The sequence below is a fragment of the Trachymyrmex cornetzi genome, unplaced genomic scaffold, assembly GCF_001594075.2.
Source record: "Trachymyrmex cornetzi isolate Tcor2-1 unplaced genomic scaffold, Tcor1.1 scaffold637, whole genome shotgun sequence".
NCBI classification, from domain to species: domain Eukaryota; kingdom Metazoa; phylum Arthropoda; class Insecta; order Hymenoptera; family Formicidae; genus Trachymyrmex; species Trachymyrmex cornetzi.
In genome coordinates, this window is record NW_017299956.1 from 478875 (window position 1) to 502524 (window position 23650).

Here is a 23650-nt window from a genome sequence, read left to right on the forward strand (position 1 = left end):
TGTATCTAGCTGAATATTTAGATTTACTTCAGCAAAACCGTTCTTTTCGTATAATAACTGATATTCCTTCAGAATAATAAGAAGAATCGATTTACGCTAATAAAAAAAGTATATGACTCCATTAAAAAAAATACAGTTACGTCTTGTAAATACATCGGTGCATTGTTTAAAATAATATAATCACAAACAGTAGTCAGTAGATCATATGATAGCAAAAGATTTTCCTCTGTTGCTTTTTTTTAATATCTTAATTTAAATAACATTTATCAGTACAGTTGCTAAAATTACCCTGTATTTATCAAGAAAAAATGGCTGCGTTCAGCAGACTCAACAGTTTTGCAACCGTTTTATGATTCTTTTCGCTCAGATTAGACTATTCCTTTAAAACTAAAAGTATAAACCAATCAGCGCGACGAATCATAAAACGGTTGCAAAACTGCTGAGTCTGCTGAACGCAGCCAGTAATTAAGTAATTGCTTTTAAAACTCTTCATATAGAGATCATATTTTTCGTTGAAAAAAATTAAAGCTGCAAGAATAACCGCGGTATGTAAAATTGTCATGTTTACACGAGCAACCATCGTCCACAGTGTGGACTTCGATAAATCGAGCTAGCGTATATTAAAAAAAAAATAAATAAAAAAAATAAAACATGACATCGGATTTCTTGAGATAGAAACGGGTCGGATGGAAAACCGTGATTGGTACAACGGCAAACCTTTCTCCCAAGTGATGCTGGCGATTGGGAAGCCCGCGACGGGACACTTGATGACGGTCGTCTCGCCGGCCACAGCAGCGTAGTTTCCCATCGTTCGCACATGAGGCAGCCCGTAAATATTGAGCCGAGCTGCGTGATGCGCCTTCGCGACGCGATTCACCGCCGAGCACCTGTACTCACCGCCGTCCTCCACCCGCACGGCGCTTATGTTCACGTGGGATATCACGTCGCCGTGCACCGTCACGTACTGGCCTATCATGAATCTGCAAGCAAATCGATTTCGCTAGCCTATCTGCCAAACGCCGACAGCGATTTTCCGTCGCCGGCAAGAAAACTACCCGACCTCGTTCGTTCGCGTGGAGCTTGATGGCTATTGTCGATGGCTTGCGCTCTAAGACTTTTTTGTCATTCGCTAAACTACACGTCTGGGAAGAATTTTCAGAAATAATTAATTTTTTAGATCTCTCTTTTGTCGTTCACTAAACTGTATCTCAAAAAAATTTTCAGGAATAAATAAAAATGTTTTTTAGATTTTTTTTCTATATCAAGAAATAGATGTTCAAAGAAATTTGATACGTGATCAAAATGTTGCTTGTGAAGATAAACTCAACTTTATCATCTTTAGAATAAATGCTCGTCATTATTCTTTAAAACAAAACTTTAAAATTAAATTAATCAATTAATTTTTACTAAGTCATTAGACTTAGTACGGTTTGATTTTTAAGACTCTTTTATCAACTATGAGAGATCTTATATTTCTTATGCCAGATGATCTTACATTGCGAGAAGATACTTTCATCGTAAAGATCTCGCTTTCTCGACAAGATTATTCTTATCGCCACTCGCCGCCGGCGATAATCATTCGTCGGCAAACCGCGGAAACGCGGAATTATCATCTCCTCGTCGCCAGTTACCCTCGACTTATGTGAACGCCTGTTAAATCTATCGCTCGGAATCCGGCCGGCTTTTAAAAACGTCCAGACTGAACAGCGTGATTGGTAATTTTCCTCTCAATTGGTTCAGAGAATCGAAGCCCGCAGGGGCCTATCGAGGCTCTCCCACGAGATCCGCGCGCCTCCGCCGGATGGAAGCCCCGCTTTTACAGTGATTTCCCGACGATCTCGTGTAATACCTCGGGGTTAATAACCGCGAATAATCCTCCCCGTGTGTATATCGTTCGTCGATTTTTAGTGCCATAAACTTTTCGTCCGGTGGAAGAAAAAGAGTGAAGAGCAGTAGATCGAGATTTGGGATTCCCGGTCCTCCGAAGAGACGTGTATGCAAGGAAAACTGTTTGTTTTACCTGTCGTTTTGCGGAAGAGGAAATCCATCGAGTGTCCAGGAGAAATGCGGCGTAGGATTGCCCATCGCGATGCACTTGAGTGACACCGAAGGACCCGGCTGCATCGTCTGCTCGATGAACTTGTAAAGAAGTTGGGGCGCAGCATCTAGAAATTCACGGTTGTCGAAGAATAATTTATTTGTAAAATAACAATCGTTATATTCAATAAAAAAACATAGATGAAAAATGGAGATTTTTTAAACTCTACTGAATTGCGAGAAAAGAGAATATATTTCAAAACAAAACTAGTTTTAGTTGAGTTTCTTCAGCAGAAACAGAACTACAAATATGGGCCTAAATACTTTAATATAAAGACTAATTTAATTATAGTTTTAATTACCTAATGTACGGAAAATGATCGAAATTTTAAACATTGTTCAAATATTAAACAAAATTTACCTTCGCTTTAATTGAGTTATTTATTTTTGTCTTGTTATTAGAACACGATATTATTATGTAGATTTAACAAATTTTGAGTTCTTATTTGATAAATTGATATTTTGCTTGATAAATTAGTGCTCGAATACTTTTATTATTAGTTGATATTTCTGAAAATTATTGATTAATCTTTCCAAAAAGTGAGTCATTAAATACATTCCGTTTTGAAATTACAATTTAATAATCATAATTTAATCATAGTGTTTTATATGTATTATATTATACCTATACACAAAATTTCATAGTAACTATCGAAACCTGCGACAATAACTGGAGGGCTTGAGAACGGAAAGAATGTTTATTTTCGCTCGCTGGACTGCGTAACAATATTATCATAAGTAAACCACATCGATTGTGCAACCAATTGCAGATATAGGAATTTTGAAGTTGTGGCGTGCATCGCAATATGTCTAAATCCACCCTACGTATACGCGCATTACTCGCGCGAACGATGGGGAATATCCAAGGAAAATCTCCGTGTGATAGTGAGGATTTTCTTCAAATTGTCGTCGTGCAAAGTGAGAAAGAAAGAGAATTTTTCAAACCACTACTCGTCCAAACAAACCCGTATCTCTAGACAAATGCAACACCGAGATAAACCAGAAAAATCGTACAAGCACAAACAGGACAAATTGTATAAAAGTAATTTCACAGAGTGACGACAATACATTTAATTTCATTTTAAAGCCAAGTCCAATTTAATTAATTGAAGTTGGAGATTGCGATTTTACGACAGTATATATATATATATATATAAATACCAGCGAATCTTTCGGACTAGTCTGTGGTAGTCGTTGCAAGCTGACTATCGCGGAGAATGCGAGTTAGTTTCCGCCGGAATGTTGGAGTACCGCCTGAATCAGGTGCATTCAGCGCTGCGCATACGCGCGTTCAAATAGCCATGCAGCACGCAGCACGCAGCACGCAGCACGCAGGAGAGATAGTGCGGAGGCCAGCCTGCGGCGATCATTGCCGTGGAAATGGCCCTGGGTTGCCGCAAGGCGGCGGTGGAGGGTACGAAGGGGAGTATTATGCACGCAACATTTACATGACAATCCCAACGGTGCGCGCGGGCGGAACTATCGATCTGTGGTTTGACGCCTGAACTCGAGTGCCGCCCGGTGAATTAACCCCAAATTATAGAGCCGACAATAACCCCGAGTGCGCGAGGACGAACGGGGTGGCGCGCGACCGGGTCGAGTTGATTCGAGGCGGGTAGGCTGTTTGCCCCCGTGGCGTAAATCAGAATATCCCCTTCTGTTCGCATCGCGTGCCACGCCCCGCTATTCGCGGGCCCAACGTTCCAGTGCCCGTGAACCTCGCATCACTTGTGTTGTCGACGACATTTTCATTTGCCACAAAACATGGGGTTCCTTAGCCAGTAAGTCTTCATTGGAGATCCTCGAGTAAAGCCTGTGACACGTAATACTTGTTTTCCTGCTGGATTGCGTTTTTTTTTTAGTGAATTACTATAAGAATTACCCCACGCAAAATGAGAATTTCTAGTAATTTATCAAAACGCAAGCAATACAGCAGGAAAACCAGCATCGTGTGCTGCAGGCTTAAAAGATTGGACATCTTTAGATAACTTCTTGATTGAACCGTATATATTTTTTGGAATGTGCTTGAGATAAATGCATAAGAATGAGATGCGTGGATATTCATTTTATCTTAAGCAGGTCTTGAAAAATATGGCGGACCAAAAGTATCCAATCTCTTACTTAAGTATCTCTAGTTTCCATTATCGGTAATCTTTTTTTTAGGGAGGGGAAGCTAATCTCTTCCATTTACCGTCTATCGAATAATTTAAGATAGAACAATCGTCTGGATTTTCAAATTTCTACATGATTTGCAGATGGTTACATTTTCCGATGTGATGAACGTAAGATGTAAGCTTATGCAACTTTGAAATTTGAGACACGTGTCACAGCTCAATTTCTCCACGTGACAGTTTGACATGTCTTTCTATTCCAAATACATTTCCGTCCCATTAATTAATTATAAATAAGACTGAACATATATAGTAGCGTAAGATGACACAAAGTTAAGTACATAATTAATACATGTAACGATAATTATTGCCCTTCTGACTTAATTTTCAGACCTAGTTCCATCCAGCAAAGACACGACCTATTTCTGGAAAGCTCTTCATTTTCGCTCGTTTATAACTCGAGAACTATTAAAAGAGCCCTGACATTTTCATTAAAGGCTAATCAACTTCGAACTGGTCAAAGAGCCTGTCATTGAAATTAAGCTTGTGTCGAAGTGCTACATCATTCCTGCCGCTTCCATTTTTCTCGGTGCAACAGCAACATGCTTCTCGTATCTCCGTGCTGTCGATACACGTGAAACGTTTCCATTAATTTTGGCGAGTTATACGTCGATCGTGTGTATCGCTTTCATGCACGGCGGATTGGTATAATCCTTGACAGATTTGCAGTGCAACGCGACAACGGTGATTCCGCCATCGACATCGTTCGCGCGACTTTGTCGCGGGCGATTACTCCAGCCGGGCTATTACACGTCCGGGCTTTGTGTCATTAATGCATGCAAACAGCGCGTACTGTCTGCAATTCATTGAGACCGATGATTCCGCCTCGCCTCGTTATTTACCCCGACTGCATCGATTCGATGGCGCGCCGTCAACAAAATGGAAGTTTGCCAGAATCGGAGTCGGAAAATAATTTAACGCTCCGCGTGACTGTCCCGATCTCGTGTTTAATATCGTGTTATCGTGAAATTCACGAGCGCGTAAAGAGCGGCGAAAGTATTATTAAAATACTGCCGATCGGATATCGCGAGGCTCCAGTGATAGACAATTGCAAATAACATTGAAAAAAGATTAAGTTTCTTATAAATCTGGAATTTGTTACAGCCGTGAAATGAATTAATTATAAAACTAATTAGTAACAAAGAAAACTTTCAACTGATAAAAATTCGAATTAACAAAATCACAATTAAAATAATAAGTTAGGAATCGTTTTGATTTACATCTAAAGTTGCAATAAAATATATGTTATCCGTACTGCAGATCGCAGATAAGTGTAGATTTGGGGATTGTCCAGTAATGCAAGTATTTTGTATGTATGTACAACAAGATACTCTGTTTCTCTAATCTAGCAAGACGTAGATAATCGCTATATATGTATATACATATGTACATTATATATATATACATATATAAAACACATATAAAATCCAGGATTAATCCCGACTATCGGTGCGCAACTTAACCTGGAACTCTATTACATTCGTTATTAACGTCGCTTAGTACTAACCGCGATTTAAAGCCTCCACCTCTGCGCCAGCCACCCGCAATCAAGAAAGAGACGGAAAATCGTTAAGTGGAATTAATTAACCCAGATTGTCGACGCGCCGCAACGCTGCGGGAAAGGCGATGGCGCGCCTTGGAGCAACTACGAGATATTCTTCATTATTATTATTAGTTTCTTTTAAGAGACACTAAAAGCGCCCCGAAGTTTCTGACCTTTTACGGGCTGTCCCGCTTCGTCGCGCGATTTTATCGTTAATCCAATGGTACAGCGGTTGGTACCGATTAAAGCACAGGAGGTGATAAAGGACGGAGAAGGTTCGATTCGATACAAAATTAAATAAGAGAAAACCTATATTTAGTCAAAGAGGATCTTAGTGTTTAAATATTTCTGTGTGAATTTATATATGTCTGTAGATTCCAAACTGTATTATTTAATTGTTTGTCAATTTAATAAGTGATATTACTACTTTAGTTCTGCACATGATTGCGTTTCAAGACCGAAAAAGACTTCGGTGCGCAGTTTGCAGAAAATGAGATATGTATATAAATTCACATTGAAATATTTAAGCATTAAGATCTGCTTTGACCGAATATAGGATTTCTCTTATTTAATTAGATTTATTCTGAACGCCGTCCAAATTCGTATAATAAATTTCAATTAAATATTCTACCAAAGCTGGAAAAATGCCAACGATTTATCTTCGCCTTTCATTTTTAGGATGTACCCTTATTCAAGATTTTTTTTTAAATAGTAAAAAATGAAATGATATAACATAATTTCTATAATTTATAAACGTAAACGCGCATTCCGCGTTTAAATATCGTACGAGATCGATCGTTAGAAATTACAATCGCGAAGAGAAGTCGGAAAGAGCTTCCGCTCTCTTAGCGGCGATGCTGATTCGATTACGATTCTCATTTGGCTCGCGTTCAACAATGCCTATTTCGTCGCGAATCAGTAGTTTCCCACATAGTTTTGTCGACGCGTTCCATCGTGATTCCTTTGTTCGATCGAACGAAAATCATAAAAATACCAAGAATTCCTTCGCTTTCGCGAAACTTGTTTTTCCTATTCTCCTCAGACCTCGCAGTTCTATGCGCGGTTTACGATCGTTATGGAACCTCGCCTCTTTGATTCTCTCCTTTTGTTACGTAAGAGGATTACCAGATCGTCCAATTATTCCGTATTTCACGTCGCGATGACGACAGTGATGACGATGACGCATGCTACGTTGGCAAATCGTATTAAATTCGCAAATTGTGCAGAAAGGCATTTATCGCGTGACAACGACGGTTTTCGCGAAACGAACAAGACGCGAGAAAATCGCGTGTTTCGCAACTCGAATAAGGCCGGAATCAGATGATGCATTGAAGATTGAGATTGTAGATCGAAGATTGAAATTTGACCAATGAGGACAAAGGAATTTTAGCTCCTATCGTTTTGATTGGTTAAATTTCTATCTCAATCTTCAACGCCGTAGTCTAATTCCGGCCTAAATGCTTATATGAATTCCGGCCTAGATGCGGCATTTTCGAATAAATATATCGCGCGAAAGTCGCGACTCACGAATTCATATCACATCTGAAATAAATTATTTTCGCTCTTTTTGCGGGAAAAAGGAAAAACTCGAAAAATTCTGGGTGGCTGCGTTCTGCTGCTGCTGCTGGCGATTTAAAGCACGATCCCGTCGTTTCATTGCGCTGCGTCCCACTTTTCGAATGCTGCCGGCAACTTTTTCACCGGGATATCGTTTAATTGCGATAAAAACGATCAGTGGAATTTTCATATGTTCCATTTTTGAAAAGTGTGAAATATTTCAGGAATTCTGTTTCCGAATATTGTGTGTGCGTGTGCGCGCGCGTGTGTGTATATATATATATATATATATATATACATGTGTGTGTGTGTGTATAATACATATATAATATTCTATCTATAATTTATTGAATACAAATATAAAAACGGTCTGATTTGGACGGATTGTTCGTTAATGTGCTACCTATTGGGCGTTAAAAAATCATGAAGGAAATTGAAGAAACGGCACGTTAATATATGATATCCCTTAAAAATCCTTTGTCTAGACTATGTAAAAGTAAAATATCCACTTAAAATAAAAAATTTACAATTCGTTGAAGAAGTTTTGAGACTTCTTTCTCACCTCTTTTAAAATTTAAGTAATAATACATAAAAAGTTTCGAGTGCAAGATAAAAGATCTTCGAGAATTGTCGGGGGTAATTCTTTTACATTTTTAAATATGCCACAAATTCTTGATTCTACACTTCCTCTAAATATCCACAATCGGCTTTTTATCAAATGTCTTCATTTATAATCCTTTTAATCCAAACGAGTCAGAGACGGCAGGAACTAATGTGAAGATCCAAGAGCTCACATTCGTTCTCGCTCGCTTCGTGTACGCAGGCATCTTAAGACGGTTGAGAAAGCGACAGCGGTCGTTTAAGGTAATGGATTATGTCGCGCGAAAACGCCGTTCGTCGTCTTAGCCGTTTTAAAGCCGACAACGACGACGGCGACGACGACGGAATATTCGTCCAGTCGCCATTCGTCTCTGCTCGCGCGTCTTCGTTCGCACGCGATACTCCTCTTTTCGCCAACCATCCTCTTTCCATTCTTTCTCTGACCGACCAACCCTCTGACTAAGACAAATGGCACGTATTTATTTCGCGGCACGTTGGCTAGTGGATTTCTCCTTTCTCCATTATGCATCGTCCTCGTTAAGCATTTCTCCGCTTTTTCTTTCCCTTTCATTCCCCTTTTTGTCCTGGAGTTCGCCCAACCGCGTTTCTTCGTTCACCCCGTCAATCTCTGGCTATGGCTGGGTTCTCCTAGTTCGCAGCCTTATTTTCCTTCGTTGATCTGTATGTGAATGTACCGGTACAATACGTCGATTCACAAGAACATTTGAACCTTCGGAACAATTGACTCGCTGTGGCAATTGCACCTATTGAGAACTTTGCTCTAACAACGAAACGGAGTAAGAGACGATATACATCTCTCGAAAATCCCTGCCTCTAACTACTTCTGTAGGTATCAACTTGGACGGCAGTTTCGGGATTTAATTTATGAGATTTTTCTAATTAAAAAAAAAAATAATATTCTTTCGCGCACGCGTAATAATTATTAAATGGCATAAAAAAGTAAAAGAAACTTTAATTAATAATTTGTTTAGCTGCGACTACTTTAACATAAATGGACTAATTGTTTCTTTCCATGCTCCTCATCATATTTACACGTAATTAAATATAATAGCTCGGTGCGCCATGAATGAACGTAGTGCATAATTAAAAATACGTCGCCATTTAGCAGCGTAATAAGACGGGCTTCCGAGCATCTATGTATTCAACGAAGCTATATTTTACAGAGCAGGCAATAGAAGCTGCAAAAGGTTGCAAAAAGAAGAAGAAAGGAGACAAAACTTTAGCAATAGAGTCTTCCATCGTCGGTTAATAGTGTCCCGTTAATAGCCTTAATTTAGTCTTATTATTTCCTGGAGAGAACTTTCATAAAACTTTGGCAAAGTTGTGCGGTAATTCGCTCGCATTCACACTAATCCATCCCGACTCTCTCACGTGTAATATTTTAAATACACCCGTTATAATATCGCGCCAACAATATCTCGAGAATTTTCCATATTTCAAACAGAAAGCAGAGATTAGAAGATTATTGAAAGAAAAATGTAAACAATTGAATCGCATCTATGTACTCTCTAAATCTCGTGAAGTGAAATCTCATTCGAAGAGATCTTGAAAAAAGAATGAAAATACTGATATATAATAAATATCTTGTATATGATACTTATATACAGGGTGAGGAAAAAGTACCGGGACACCTAAATAACTTCTGAACGGTTCGAGATAGAGGATTGAAGTTTATAGGGATGCAAATGGTATTATAAAATCTATCATTTTTAATACCAAAAACGCCCATTTTAACACCCCCGGGAGGGATGGGGGCAAGGGGGACGGAAAAATCTTAAGTTGCACGTGTGGTCGAGTGAGGGCTTGTTTAAAAGGGCCTTCCAAAACGAGAACAACGCGTGGCGTTCCAGGTCTCTGCGATTTTTTTTCGCAGAGTTATAATCTTTTAAACATTGAGATTTCGCAGTAGCGGAGGGCTCACGGCGAGAACGTGAGAAAGACTTTGCACGGGCACGTGTGGATAAAAGTGCATATGGGAAGGAATATGGTGTGTGTGTGTGTGTGTGTGCGCGTGCGCGCACGTGCGTGTGCGTGCAAATGTATCTCACAGGGGAGACAGAACCCGTAGTTCGTCACTTCCACAGTAGTTAACAACTCCAAATCCCTTCTGCTGTGTGTGTGCGTGCAAATGTGTGTTGTACGCACGCACGCACGCACACATACATTTCTTTCCACATACACTTTTATCCACATGTGCCTGCGCAAAGTCTTTCACACATCCTTGCCGTGAGCCCTCCTTTACTGCGAAATCTCAATGTTTAAATAATCATAACTCTGCGAAAAAAATCGCAGAAACCTGCACAGAAAAAAAGACTATTCTTAAATCAACCATAATATATTCATATATAAGCAAAAATATTGTAATCTTGCTTTAAAAATTTTAGTCTTGATATAATATTTATTTGTATTGATATAAGATTTTTAATTGAGCAAGTCTTGAATTAAGTGCAAAGTAATACTTGCATCAAAACAAATTTAATCAAGTCAAGATTAATATCTTTGAAGCAAGATTATAATATTTTTGCTTATATATGAATATATTATGGTTGATTTAAGAATAGTTTTTTTTTCTGTGTGGGACACCACGCGTTGTTCCCGTCTTGAAAGGTCCTTTCAAACGAGCCCTCACTCGATCCCACGTGCAATTTAAGATTTTTCCGTCCCTCTTATTCCCTCCCCCCCCCCCGGGGGTGTTAAAATGGGCGTTTTTGGTATTAAATGATAGATTTTATGATGCCATTTGCATCCCTATAAACTTCAATCCTCTATCTCGAACCATTCAGAAGTTATTTAGGTGTCCCGGTACTTTTTCCTCACCCTGTAATAAATATTACATACATAATAAATATCTTGTTAAGTGGCAGATTTTTTACTTTTTTTTAGAATGAGATTTACTTTTTTGAAATGAGATTCACTCCAAAGGAGTGAAATCTCAATCCCTTTTTATAATACCAGGGTAGATGGAACCTTACTCCAAAAAAAGGGATTGAGATTTCATTCCTTCGGAGTGAATCTCATTCCAAAAGAGTAAATTTCACTTTAAAAAGAGCGAAAATCTTGAACAAGAGTGACCGTGTTTTCACTCTTATTTTTAAGACAGGCTAAATTTTTAGTCTCTTCGAGTGAGATTTCACTCCCTGAGATTTAGAGAGTGTATAATCAAGATATCTAGGAAATAATATAATTAGCAAATTATTATAATAATATTATTATAACAATATTTAAAGTTTATAAGTTTTACTTAGTAAAAATTGTATCATATGTTAGTATCTACCATACTTTGCCTTGCAACTAATGTTAATTTAATTTATTGCGGTATCTTAATATATATTAAGTGTAATCCATATTTTTTATGATGCTATGTGTTCGATGTAAGTCACAATCTAATGAAGGACTGTACTGATTTTGATTATTACACGACAATCGAAAGACATGAGGACGGAATGGTGAATCGAATTTACCTCCTAAACGTAATTCGGCTGTGGCTTGCACCATCTCGTAATCGTTTTTGGCGAAGCACTGATACATTCCTTTGTCGTCTCTCACGATGGAAGAGATACGCAAGGTCGAGCCGTCATTACCCGTGACTTTGCTCCTACCCGACGAACCCTCCCGCACAGGAAGACCGTCCTTCGCCCACGAGATCACCGGATGTGGCTGACCGGTGACGGAGCACTGAAATTCCGCGTCCTTCCCTAGATCCACCGTCACCTAGAGTCCACATAAAAACATATATATATGTACAACGTACAATGCGACGAAATGTAATACATATAATATTTGATTAAAATCTCTGCGGTACAACAGAAATACGATACTCGGAATGTAATATAATATTTACGATTTAGAATTCGTTATACGTATTATACGTATATATTGCACGTGTATGTATAATATTAAATGTGCTGACGACATTGTGTAAATTAAATTTAAATTAACATTAAATCACATTTCATTGTACGAATTTGCGATTTGCGAAGTTTAACTTTCGAAAATGAAATTACAAAACCTGTACAAGAAACATAGATTCAGTTTGCATATTCTGCTGCAAGATGAAACAAGTTTTAATAATCGATTATTCAATTGTCATACAATTAAAAAATTAACACGAATGCGATCTCAACGAGGATTCGCGCAATTCCGATTCATCGAAATATAATGTGTACGTGCCGATGAGGAGAACGCGAGGACACGGTCGTTGTATATTGAATTAGAAATTGGATGAACGCGTCCGTACAATTAACCCAAGTGGCCCAATGGAATTTCCAATCTCGCATTCGAAAAGCTAATTTAATCACGCGCCCTTTGACCGTCGCGCTCGTCTCCTTTAAAAGTATATCAACGTAATTGAAATGCAAATTAATGAAAATTCTAACTTTATCGGCTTTTGAGCACTGAACAAATTTTGTTTCCAATTTAGAAATAATATAGCTGACAAAATTGAAGAATGTATTTTACTTTTCAAAATTCCGTTCAAGTTTTCAACATAATTAAAAAATTCGCCGTTTACATAAAATAATCTTCTCATATCTCATTCTATTTTATCGTATCGTATATTATTTAAAGTATAATATATTTATAAAAATATTCCAATATTATATTCAAGCTGCAGCTGATCCTGTTGGCAACCGATATTAATCGACTAATATTAATCTCGATAACGATCGCTCGGAATCGATCTCGGAAGCGTTCTACGTTTAATTGAAGTCTTCTCAGAACGGATAGATGATGAGATCGTGTACCGTCAGACAAGGATACGCGCCAGGAATTCGCAGAATAATATAGGGTGATCCATTAAATCGGCCTCCCATCGGAATTTCCATATCCATCTTGAGCCGCTTAACTTGGCGGCGATCGAACGTAGATGGGATCCTTTGATCCGAAGTAGAATCGGTCTTGCGCATTATTAAGGATGCTCGTTTGCTCCGAGGGAACAGAAGAGAAAGAGAGAGAGAGAGAGAGACAGAGAGCAGAGTATAGACAAAAGAGGGAGAAGGAAGGAGGAAGGGATAAACCGAGGAGAGGGCCACGAACAGCGCATTTCGATTATGCGGCGTGCATGTTCGAGAGCGTGCATACGTGCGCACGGTTGAGATGCAATGGGATGCTGCCGCATCGCGATGTTCGCTGCATCACGCTTGCGAATTCCGCAACCACTCCGATCAAGAATTCGCGAATGAGAAGCACTTCCTAACCGCTGGACGCGCTTTCGATCTCGACGCAAAGCAAAAAGCATTGCTTCATACGGTCGACGATAAATGGACCGAGAGAATCGATTGGTTTATAACCCATCACACCGGCAATACAGAGTCTTTTAAGGCACAGACACTTTTGTGTCATCGAATTGACCGCAACCATTAAATATTGTTAAAAAGATCGCGCTTCAGCCGATGGTCCCTTTTGTTAGGCGATTCTAAGGGAAAACTTTCTTTCGAATTGTCGTTACGACTTTTAAATATCCTTTGACACGGTTATCGCTCTTAGAAAAGCGAGCGGAGGAAACTCGGGGAAAAAAGGGATAAAACTGTGGTCGCGATAGCGGATAGTTACTTTAAAGATGCTCGAAGGGAGATTCATAAAACGAACTAAGGCGAGCTAACGTCCCCTTCTTACTTCCCCTCTCTCTTCGCGCTAACTTTCTTTGTGGTTTGTCTTTCCCTTTACGGTCTGCGCGCAAGTATATATTTACAACACGCGGAGATCCCTTGTTTCAGGGTAACAATAAACGCATACACGCGCGATGCGTACATAAAATTTTCTTTGAAACGCGCGTCGCGTGGTTATTACGTATTCTTTTTTTCAGAGGAGAAAACGCAGGGGACAAATAAGGGGATTGCTGTTAAATAAGGATGAGAGTATATTAAATTTGTTTCATTCCTGACAAGCTTCTAAAAATAATAAAGAGAAGAAGAAAATAATGTAGTCTATTAAATTATAAGATAAAAAATTTAAATAACGGTTTACACACGCGTACATTTGAAACTTTATTTTGTTGAAAGAACATGAATAATAAAGTCTACCGATATTTTTGCAGAGTAGCCGTAAAAGTATTTTTGTACCTGCTTTAAATGTACGAATTTCTGAACGTTATTAAAATTCTGGAATATTTTCGTTTAACGTTTCGTGAATTAAACGTCGAAAATCGCATTAAGGATGTTTTGGTTATACAACTAAAAGTATCAGCCAATATCATTCAATATATCTCAAAATTTTGTCGTAAATACGTCCTGAAAGCAACTGCAAAAACAAAATAAGAAATTATTTACGGGTTTATAAAGTGCAGTTATCATATTTTGCTGTAGTTTTAAGTAAATAACATTTAAACGAGCAAATGTATTCTAATGAACTTTTGCACGAATATTTATTAGACTTTTATATATACAAATATGTTGAAATTGTATATTATTTTTATCAGTTTCTGAATATAATTATATGTGTAAAATTTTATAATGGATTGATTGTTATGCTACATAGTTTTAAGCATAAGGTTAAAATGACATGTTTTAAATCTTGACTGTATATTTTAGATCTACGCTTTTGACGCTTTAATTCTGGTGTTGAATTATGTTTTAAACTTTTGTAATAATTTTCTGTTCTTATATGTATTATATCCATGACATGACATGATAGATGTTAAATATGTTAGGCAGATCATATATGTTAAGATCAGCAACGTAATAAGTATTTACTGTCTAGATAATTAATTTTTATTATGACTTATTGTTGCCGTCGTTCCGACCTTCGTTAATAAAGTTTTGTCAGACACATTCGTCGCTCCAGATGGATTGGACGGAGTTTAAATAAAGTATATAAAATATATTACAGAATGTATTCAATCGTGAAAATAAAGACATTATCCAAGGTTTCATGACAAGATTTGGCGATCGTGTGGGTGAGTTACTTGTTTACATTAATTGTTTTTTCAATATCTTATATATAAGAATTTTAAATAGATAACACTTCAGTTTTGGCAACCTGCGAGTGACTGTACATTGAACGTTCGCAAAATCTAATATTGTTTAAGAAGTTTGCAGATGAAGATTCAAAAGAGAATCGAAACGTACAAATTTTCAAGATTTTGAATAAAGATGAGGTCATCACATCGGATGGATTAATAAAATTACTCATGTGAGATTTATTGCACACTTCCGCGCTGACTCTCATTAGCCTTGAGTTTGGTTGTTTTTTGATATATATATATATAATTTGATTTAATTTGTACAATGTTATTCATCAAATTTGTAAATAAATATTACAAAATGCAATTTTACTTAAAAATCAAAGCAAATTAAAAATTAAATAACTTTTAAATCAATCAGAAAATTGTACTTAAATTTTATGTTGCAGATATTCAACGTAATAATAGAACCTTTGTAATTTTTACATTTTTGGTAAAAAAAAAAAATGCTTTAAGTTGTGATATTACATCCTTAAAACTTATCCGATCCAATGGAACACACAAGTTTCGTATGTTCAATTAATCGTCCTCTTAAAGTGACGAACGGCAGAAATAATTTGGCAGCGTTGAGAGATCCGTTGAAAAGCCTGTGATTATTAACTCTGTCGTAGCGTCGGAAATTGTGTTACGCGCGACAAAAAGCTGCGACTTCCGTCAATAAAGCATTAAAGGGGTTTGACGCATTAATGGAACGAAATTGTAGAGAAGGAAGCCAGCTGATATATATACGGAGTGTTCTAGATTCGTCGCATCCAGTTTTCATTTGCAAATTCTTCGACTAATTTATTTCTTTCGATTAAAATTAAATCTATCAATTATTTTAAAATTATAAACGATTAAAATACAATAACGTCCCTCAAGAATAATATTTCTGAAATGCAAATTAAAATTGGAGTTTTATTTAATTTTAAAAAAACTTTCATAAAATTTCAAGCTTTTTTAATACATACAGAGATGATTGATCGTTTCAACATGATATATTAAATGGTCAATCAAATTTGCGCTAAAGAAAGATCGACTCGAAACATTAATCAACAAATATTTACGTAAATAGGACACCTTGTATATGCGAGTAAAACTGCCTGTTACAAGCATTCTTCCCTTGATGATCGTGAAAGTTATATGGAATGCTTTCGGCGAATGAATATATATGGTATTTCTACATTTCCAGCCTCTTGGCCAATTCTCTCTGATGTTTCTGTCGTTCTTCTACGATGGCACCCGCAGCAGCCCTCGTCATCCGTGGACCATTTACGCGCGCGCGCGTATTCGTCCTTCTTTTATATATGTATATATACATATATGTGTATGTAGATACGTATGTATGTCCAAGCTGTCCGTTCCAGATGGAAGAATACCACTTTCTCGCATTTTCCGTTGGACAGCGACACTTTACTGACATTTTCCACCCTCTCCTATCCCTTTCTCTCTTTCCTCGCGTTTCCAGGCGTCGATCGACCCGGAATGTAGTCGACTTTTCAGGATGGGATACGTAGGTATGTAATACATCGATTCGTCTCAGTGAATCGAGACAGGGTTGTGATCCATCAGCTGGTAATTGACAGTGAAATAGTTTGTGCGCGTGTGGAGCATTTATTACATGCCGGTTTTCGCGCGGGCGCTTCGATATCTCGGTCTGTGTGTTATCGGTCGCAACCACTTCGGTCGTCGATAACCTGCCCATGAAGCGCGAGCTTCATAGAGATCGTAGAGAGTGTACTATTACACGATCGTCCGAGTATACACTATTTCATCAGAGAATAGTAATTTTTTATGACGTAGAACGCGCCATAGATCAAGATAAAATGAAAATATATACAAAGCTATCGGTCTCGATTATAATTTCACAAAACATACCAGACATAATAGGATTTGTTTTCGCAAATATATCAATATAAATATATAAAAATGTAATATGGCCACAATAAAAAGAAAAATAAAAAAAAACCGGACTAATAAAAGTAAAAGAGTAATAACAGTTAAAAATTAAACCAGAATACACAGAAGAGCAAAAATTTTAGCAAACCGTGAGTTAAATTTTGTTCAAATAGCGGCAGAATTGTTTACGAAAGTTGACATTTGTGAGAAACTTTCGAGGAAGAGAATAGGCAATTGCGGAACAAAGTCTGACGATCTCCGAGCGAACGATAATTTGACCCGGGGAATAAGTGGTCAGGACAACTTCGAAATTCATCGTGTTCATGGATGAAGCATCATGTTTTATATGCAGTATCACGGCCGAGCGCAATTGCGCTTCTAGACTTCTTGCCTTCGCTGTTATTTACGGTACTAGTGCGCGATCCTCGATTATCTACGTCGCTGAAAATTAGTCACTCGCGCTACCGGAGTCGGTTTGAATTTAGTTGAAGTTATTTCGGAGGAAATTTGTCTTCATCTATATCTCAGCTAAGAGAAGAGATAGGAAGCAAAATAGAGATACAGAGAAAAAGGGAGATTTATAGATTAAGCCTCTTGAAGGTTTAATAAAATCACGAAACAACGAACCGTGATCCTGCGTAGTCTATGAATTTGCAAACAACACAAATACTCTTGCAACAATGATGTAACTAAAAAAATGTTATTAAATTTTAAATTATAAATAGGGTTATAAATATAAATACTCGAAATCGCATAATTTAAATCTTCTTGTAAAAATTTGACATAAAATAATAGTAATATAAATTAAAAGAGATACACTCTTCTGTTTTAAACGATGAAGATTGTATAGCAAAATCGATTTTAATTTCTTTATTATCGATAATAAACTCGCAAACTATGTCAGCTAAAATAAGCAATCTTATATTCATTGGAAACATCAGAATTTTGGTTTTCGAATAAGATCAAGATTATCCTATTGTCATTTCTCTGTATGAAGATATTGGCAATTATATCTGCTCATAATCTTGATTTAAATGTTTGAGGAAGTCTCGTGGCGAAATCAATTTTATTTCCGTAATTAGTGGACGCTAATCTAATCATCCAAGATAAGTGGCGTTACACTCGTTTGGAGCGCTAGAAGCTTAGCTTTCCAACAACGTCAAGATCACCTCACTACAATTTTTCTGTGCAAAGATATTAGCAATTATATCGACCCGTAATGATGTAGAAGCAGAATCTCTCTCGGTCGGCGCGGTGTCCCTCGATGGCAGCATATCATGTTTCAAAGCGCGTGTATCACACGTTTTTACATTTGTTTTTTTGATAATGTATTAATGCACCTGTCAAATTACAAAACATGCAAAAAGTACGCACAGCGTTCTCTCTGAATGACGCTCGCGTGCTGGATTTTATAAACATTATAATTCAACGAAAAATCGACATACCGAAATGCGACAAAAACAAGTTTTATTCGTTTCATATTTCGCAGGCGATTATGTTAAACGTATATACTCTTATCATTATATGTACAAGTTTATGATATAAAAAATAATCTATAAAAATGTAGAAAAACTGTTGATAGAGTATTGTATTAAAAATTGTTCAAAAAAGATTTTGCAAACATTTTATGCAATTTATTCATTTATAATAAGAATCAAAGTAATAAGAAATGAGAAATTCAAATTATCTTTTCAGTATAATATTTATGAGCATTAATTATTCCTTAAGTTATTTGATCTATTTTAAAAAGATATTCTTTAAGAAAATTACTTTAAGAAGATATTCCTTTTTAATGAAATTATTTTATAAAAATTCAAATCGTTAACCGATAATTCTAAAAACGATTTTTGGACTAACGGAAAAACGATATAAGCTCATTCTGTTAAATGGTTGTCCGATCAGATTTTGAAGTTTTTCTTAGGGAATACGATAGTAAGTGGCAGGGTAAATGCTTATATAATGCGATTCAATGGACTTGCAGCATTTTCTAAATAAATATCGATTTAGTCCGTAAATGCCATCGTCGACGTTACGGAAGAGCGTAGAAATCTCGAGTAAAGGTAAAATTTGCGAAATCTCGCCGAATGACGATAAGTAAAATGCAGATTCTGACTGTGTCCCTCGCGCCTCTCGGGGAAACTGGCGACAATTGTCGCCTGGATCGAAGGCCGAAGAGGGAAAAGAGCGGACAATAGAAACGCCCGAGTCATTTGCGACGAAGCGATTCAAGAAAAGCTGCTAGTTCGGAAAAGTCTGGAAAACGGAGAGGGGGGAGGCAGTTCACTACGTGAACGGAAAAGATTATCGTCGATATCGTCGAGAAACGTCGCCTCGAGATTCTTAATCCGCTCAATGGGAAGCCAAGCGTAAACTGTCACGCGCGATGACAGTTGGAATAATGATTGTCATTTATTTACCTCCCGATGAGGATCTTAAATGGAAGAGATAGCGAGCGGATTTTGCATCGATTCTGAAGAGATCGATGAAATTACTTCGCTGGATTTAAGGCTTCAGCTGGATGAAATGGATTTTATTCATGAGCTTCGAAAATGTATGACGATAATTCTCTTCGCTCTTATCCGCTTCGCAGTCTAGCATGATTCATTCCAGAATAGAAGTCCATTTCAGATTATTGCAACAGTCAAGATGTGATAAATAGTTATTGCAAAACCAGATCTCATAAATGCTTGACGTGGATGTTACGATGATATGAAACGATCTTTGATGCATCCAAAACGCAACCGTGTAATGTAGTACAAAAAAGAAGAGAAAGAAGAAGAAAGTTTACATTTGTTTGTGAAACTTAGAAGAGAGGAAATGCATGTAAACCGACATTGGTTCAAGATGGATGGAGGAACTGTGATGTAGCGTTGATGTTCGACCCAATTATCCGGAGATTGTCCAAAGTTCACTACCTCGTTCGGAGTAACGGGATGAACTTGGGTTTAACTTTGCTCAAATCGAAATAGCTGGCTATATTCTATGGCGATTACGCTGAACAAAGGTGCACGTAATAACAATCGAAACTTGGATTCGAACATTATTTGGAAAAGCAAAGCTCAAACGTCGCTCTGTTGCGAATGTTTGCGTACCATTTCACGCCTCGAAAGAGATTAGAATTAATTTGCATGCCTGTTAATATAAACTACACTTCGTATTTTGTTGCGTAATTATGTATAAAGTGAAACAGAGTGAAATCTCGCACATTAGAAACTCTGCTGTTCATATGAAAGCAAACCAAGCAATATTTTCGCTGTTAAATCAACCAATCTTTGTGTTTCCCGAGGCATTAAAAGTCGTGCCAAAACTTTTTCCTCGCTTTACTATCTCTTTCTGTCAATTTACATTCTGCGCAAAATTCGTTTTAAGCTTGCTCGATGTTTTGCAATTTTTCAATTTTACGCGATATTTTAAATATTTTATAATACAATAAAGCTAAAACTTAAGATATAAATTTTTCTTTTAATGTCATTATTGTTTCAAAGAAATATATACATAATTTTTTGAAATACTTTTATATAATTGAACGGAAAGAAAGAAAAAAAAAATTAAATTATTTTTAGTACTCTAAATGCTAAATAATCAAATATAAAATATATAAATATAAATATTAATAAAATAAATCAAATTATTTAGTGATTTGTAAAGTATTTATGTACAATATTTATATAAAACTAGAAGAGATATGTGTAAGAAAAATTCAATAAATTAAAAAACTAAGAAAAATAAGAAATTTGTATAGTTTATTTGTGGGTTTAAGTTTTCCATATACTCGTATAGTTCGAAGCAATATATCATAAAATCGTATTTTCTACGCTTTTTCTATTAAGAGTTTTAATCGGAATATTAAGAATTTAAATTGCTAGCCGGAATATCAGAACTTAAATTATTTGTTGAATCTTCTAAAAATTACAATCTTAATGTAATTATTCTATATCAATATCTCCGTGGATTGTAAACCTATTGCAATTTGGAAGTTTTGGGCACTTAAAAAGATACAACTAATTTATATTTGAGATGATTTTAGATTATACAATACTTTTAGTCAATAATTATGTCAATCTAAATATTGAGCATATCTTTTAATCATAAAATTGCAATGGGTGATTTTTGATGGATTGCATTACCGTCCGCAACATTCGAAGAAGGCAGAAGAGAAAAAATATCAGAGATAGGTATGTACATAAAAAATTTGAAGAGGAATATTTTAAATAACTGCTTTAACGTTATGTCGACGATCAATCGTAAATTTGTTTGTTTTTAATATTCTACACTGAAGATGACCCGATAAGGGTTCAAACGTTTGGTTTATGTTTTAATGTATTTATTATAACTTAATTATTAAATATTAGGTTAATTTCTAACACTCACCATCTTGTTGTGACTCATAGTCTTTGATTTTAAAATAACTTAAATTGTTTTTATTGAACTTATTAATTAATTGCCAATTACGTTATATCAAGTCTTTATATTTAGATAAAAGCTGTGCCGAGCGATCGTCGCTATTTCTATCATCGGTAGAAATGGTCGGAAGAGAAAATAAAATGGAAAAAAGACGATAAGACACACGGGTATGTGAATTGGGTCGTTCGCATGAAGGCGCCGTCGTTCCAATTGAAAGAAAAAGAGATAGAAAAGATCGAATAATGAACCTGTTGAGGCGCCAGATGGATAGAGAGGCTGCTTATGATGGTGACTTCCAGCTCAACTCGCTCGGAACCAGCGGTATTGTTTGCATGGCAGACATATCTACCGGCATCTTCGATCCGGGCCGGTTGCAGCACCAGAACGCCGGCACGCGCGTGTATCCTCTCCGAGTTGAAGACCATCGTCGTGCCCGATACGGATTCGCGGAACCAGAGGTACGTCGGTGGCGGATTACCCTGCGAGATGCACGATAATACAATCGTCTCACCGGTGCGGATCGGCCCGGGATTCACCCGCTCGTTGAATCGCGGCGGCGACGAGTTGCGATGTTCTGGAACAGAAGAAAGGAATTCAGAGTTAGAAAAGTTTCATTTTTATAATGCAATAAGCTTATAACACACAGAAAAATGTTAGGCAGTAAATACAGCCTTAAATATAATGAAACGCACAGATAATAGCTCAGATAGCACATTATATTCTGAGAATATTTTGAGAATATAATAAAAGAGTCACGTCTGATATTCGTATGATATTCCTATGTCCGCAGCAACATTGTTCACAGTATATCCTCAGAATATCGAGTTAAATTTCGAAAATTTTCCTTAAGAATGTGTAAGAAATATCTATTAAAAATAACAGAATATTATTTTTAATAGATATTTCTTACACATTCTTAAGGAAAATTTTCGAAATTTAACTCGATATTCTGAGGATATACTGCGAATAATGTTGCTACGGACATAGGAATATCATACGAATATCAGACGTGACCCTTTTATTATATTCTCAAAATATTCCCAGAATATAATGTGCTATCTGGGAGAAAAACAGAAAACTTAATAGATTTCAACTTATCAGAAATCGTACATTCTATTATACATGGTTTCTAATAGGTGAAATCTCTTATTCCTTATTTTCCTTATTCTACCTGTGCTTTTCATTGTTTGAGAGACTATAGACGTAAATAGTAAGTGAATCGATCAATCACAGTAGAGAATATAACACAATACGCAGTAGCAAATCCAAAATGTTGATTTGGTTACTGCTTATGTCTTACTGTCTAGGTTTTTTGTATGCCATAGCCTATAAATTCGAGCTTGCCTCGAATTATATCATGTAGGTACACTAAATACATATACTTTTTCCTCCGAAAAGCCTTCAGCTTATGTATGCTTTCGACTTAATTCTCTTATTACTCTGTAATAACCTGCTAAATTATTACGATGATAAGCAAAACCGACGAGCTTCAGCAGTGCTCGAAACTAATTTTCTGTGTAATTAGGACTTTCCATTGTTGTCTATTATAATAGTGAGAATATTTCAGCAGTGTGAGATTGTGTGATATCATGCTGAAAACCTTATCTTAATTTACGAATTTGTAAATTAATTCGAATTGACGATTTTCACGTTCACGGTATAATAAATCGAATTACGGTAATATCAATCGTGCACCTGCTCGTGATTGCGAAGCTTTCGTAACGTAAAGTGGAGGAGAGCACGCTTTTTTGTGATATTCAAATATATTTAAATGGATGACATACGCACGCGTGATAAACCAATTCAGACGTATGTATGCGGTCACATTAATAATACAGCAAAATTTCAGAAATATCCGATTATCGGCCGTGTACATTATTAATGTATGTTAACCGGCGCATGTATTTACCTAACGAAATTCAACATATGCAAATTATTATAGGCTCATGCATTGTTGCATGGGAATTAATAAATTATTAGTCAACAAACATGCTCGAGTGTTGTATTTACTGATATTCAGTATCTTAGGAAAGAATGGGATTAGAAATTTAAAGTTTTAAAAACATGTTTCTCTCGCTGATTTCGGTCCAGACGATTTTCCATGGGATATTTTACGATATATATATCTCCCCGAGAAGTCGTTAAGAAAGAAATCCCCGTGGAGTTGGCTGAGCCGACAGAGATCCCGCGTTAACTTTTTAATGTACATAACGTAAAAATCGCGAAACATCGTCCCGCACTTTTCCCAGGGAGAAACTACACTGAAAGTTTCAAATTCGATATTCTTTTTTTGCTGTAATTTTACCATTGTAATACTATTTTTATGCTTTAGATATATTTTTAATGGTCTTTCAGTCAGATTTTTGTTTTAAGCATTTATTTATTTCGTAAAGTTTATTTCGGTTAAAATCGTTTGTAATT

At 36.6% G+C, this 23650-nt stretch overlaps 1 protein-coding gene across 2 annotated transcripts in view; it reads right to left on the reverse strand.

Annotated features, from left to right (window-relative positions):
• The window catches only part of LOC108766863 (Down syndrome cell adhesion molecule-like protein Dscam2), a 189180-nt gene that overhangs the window by 41619 nt on the left and 123911 nt on the right, over positions 1 to 23650 (reverse strand). For both annotated transcript variants that reach the window (XM_018516398.1, XM_018516397.1), the window contains exons 6-9: positions 21478 to 21803; positions 11451 to 11700; positions 2021 to 2165; positions 718 to 980 (exon numbers count right to left, since the gene is read on the reverse strand). In XM_018516398.1, coding sequence (XP_018371900.1) covers positions 718 to 980; positions 2021 to 2165; positions 11451 to 11700; positions 21478 to 21803 — 984 coding nt within the window. The remainder of the gene's footprint in view (positions 1 to 717; positions 981 to 2020; positions 2166 to 11450; positions 11701 to 21477; positions 21804 to 23650) is intronic.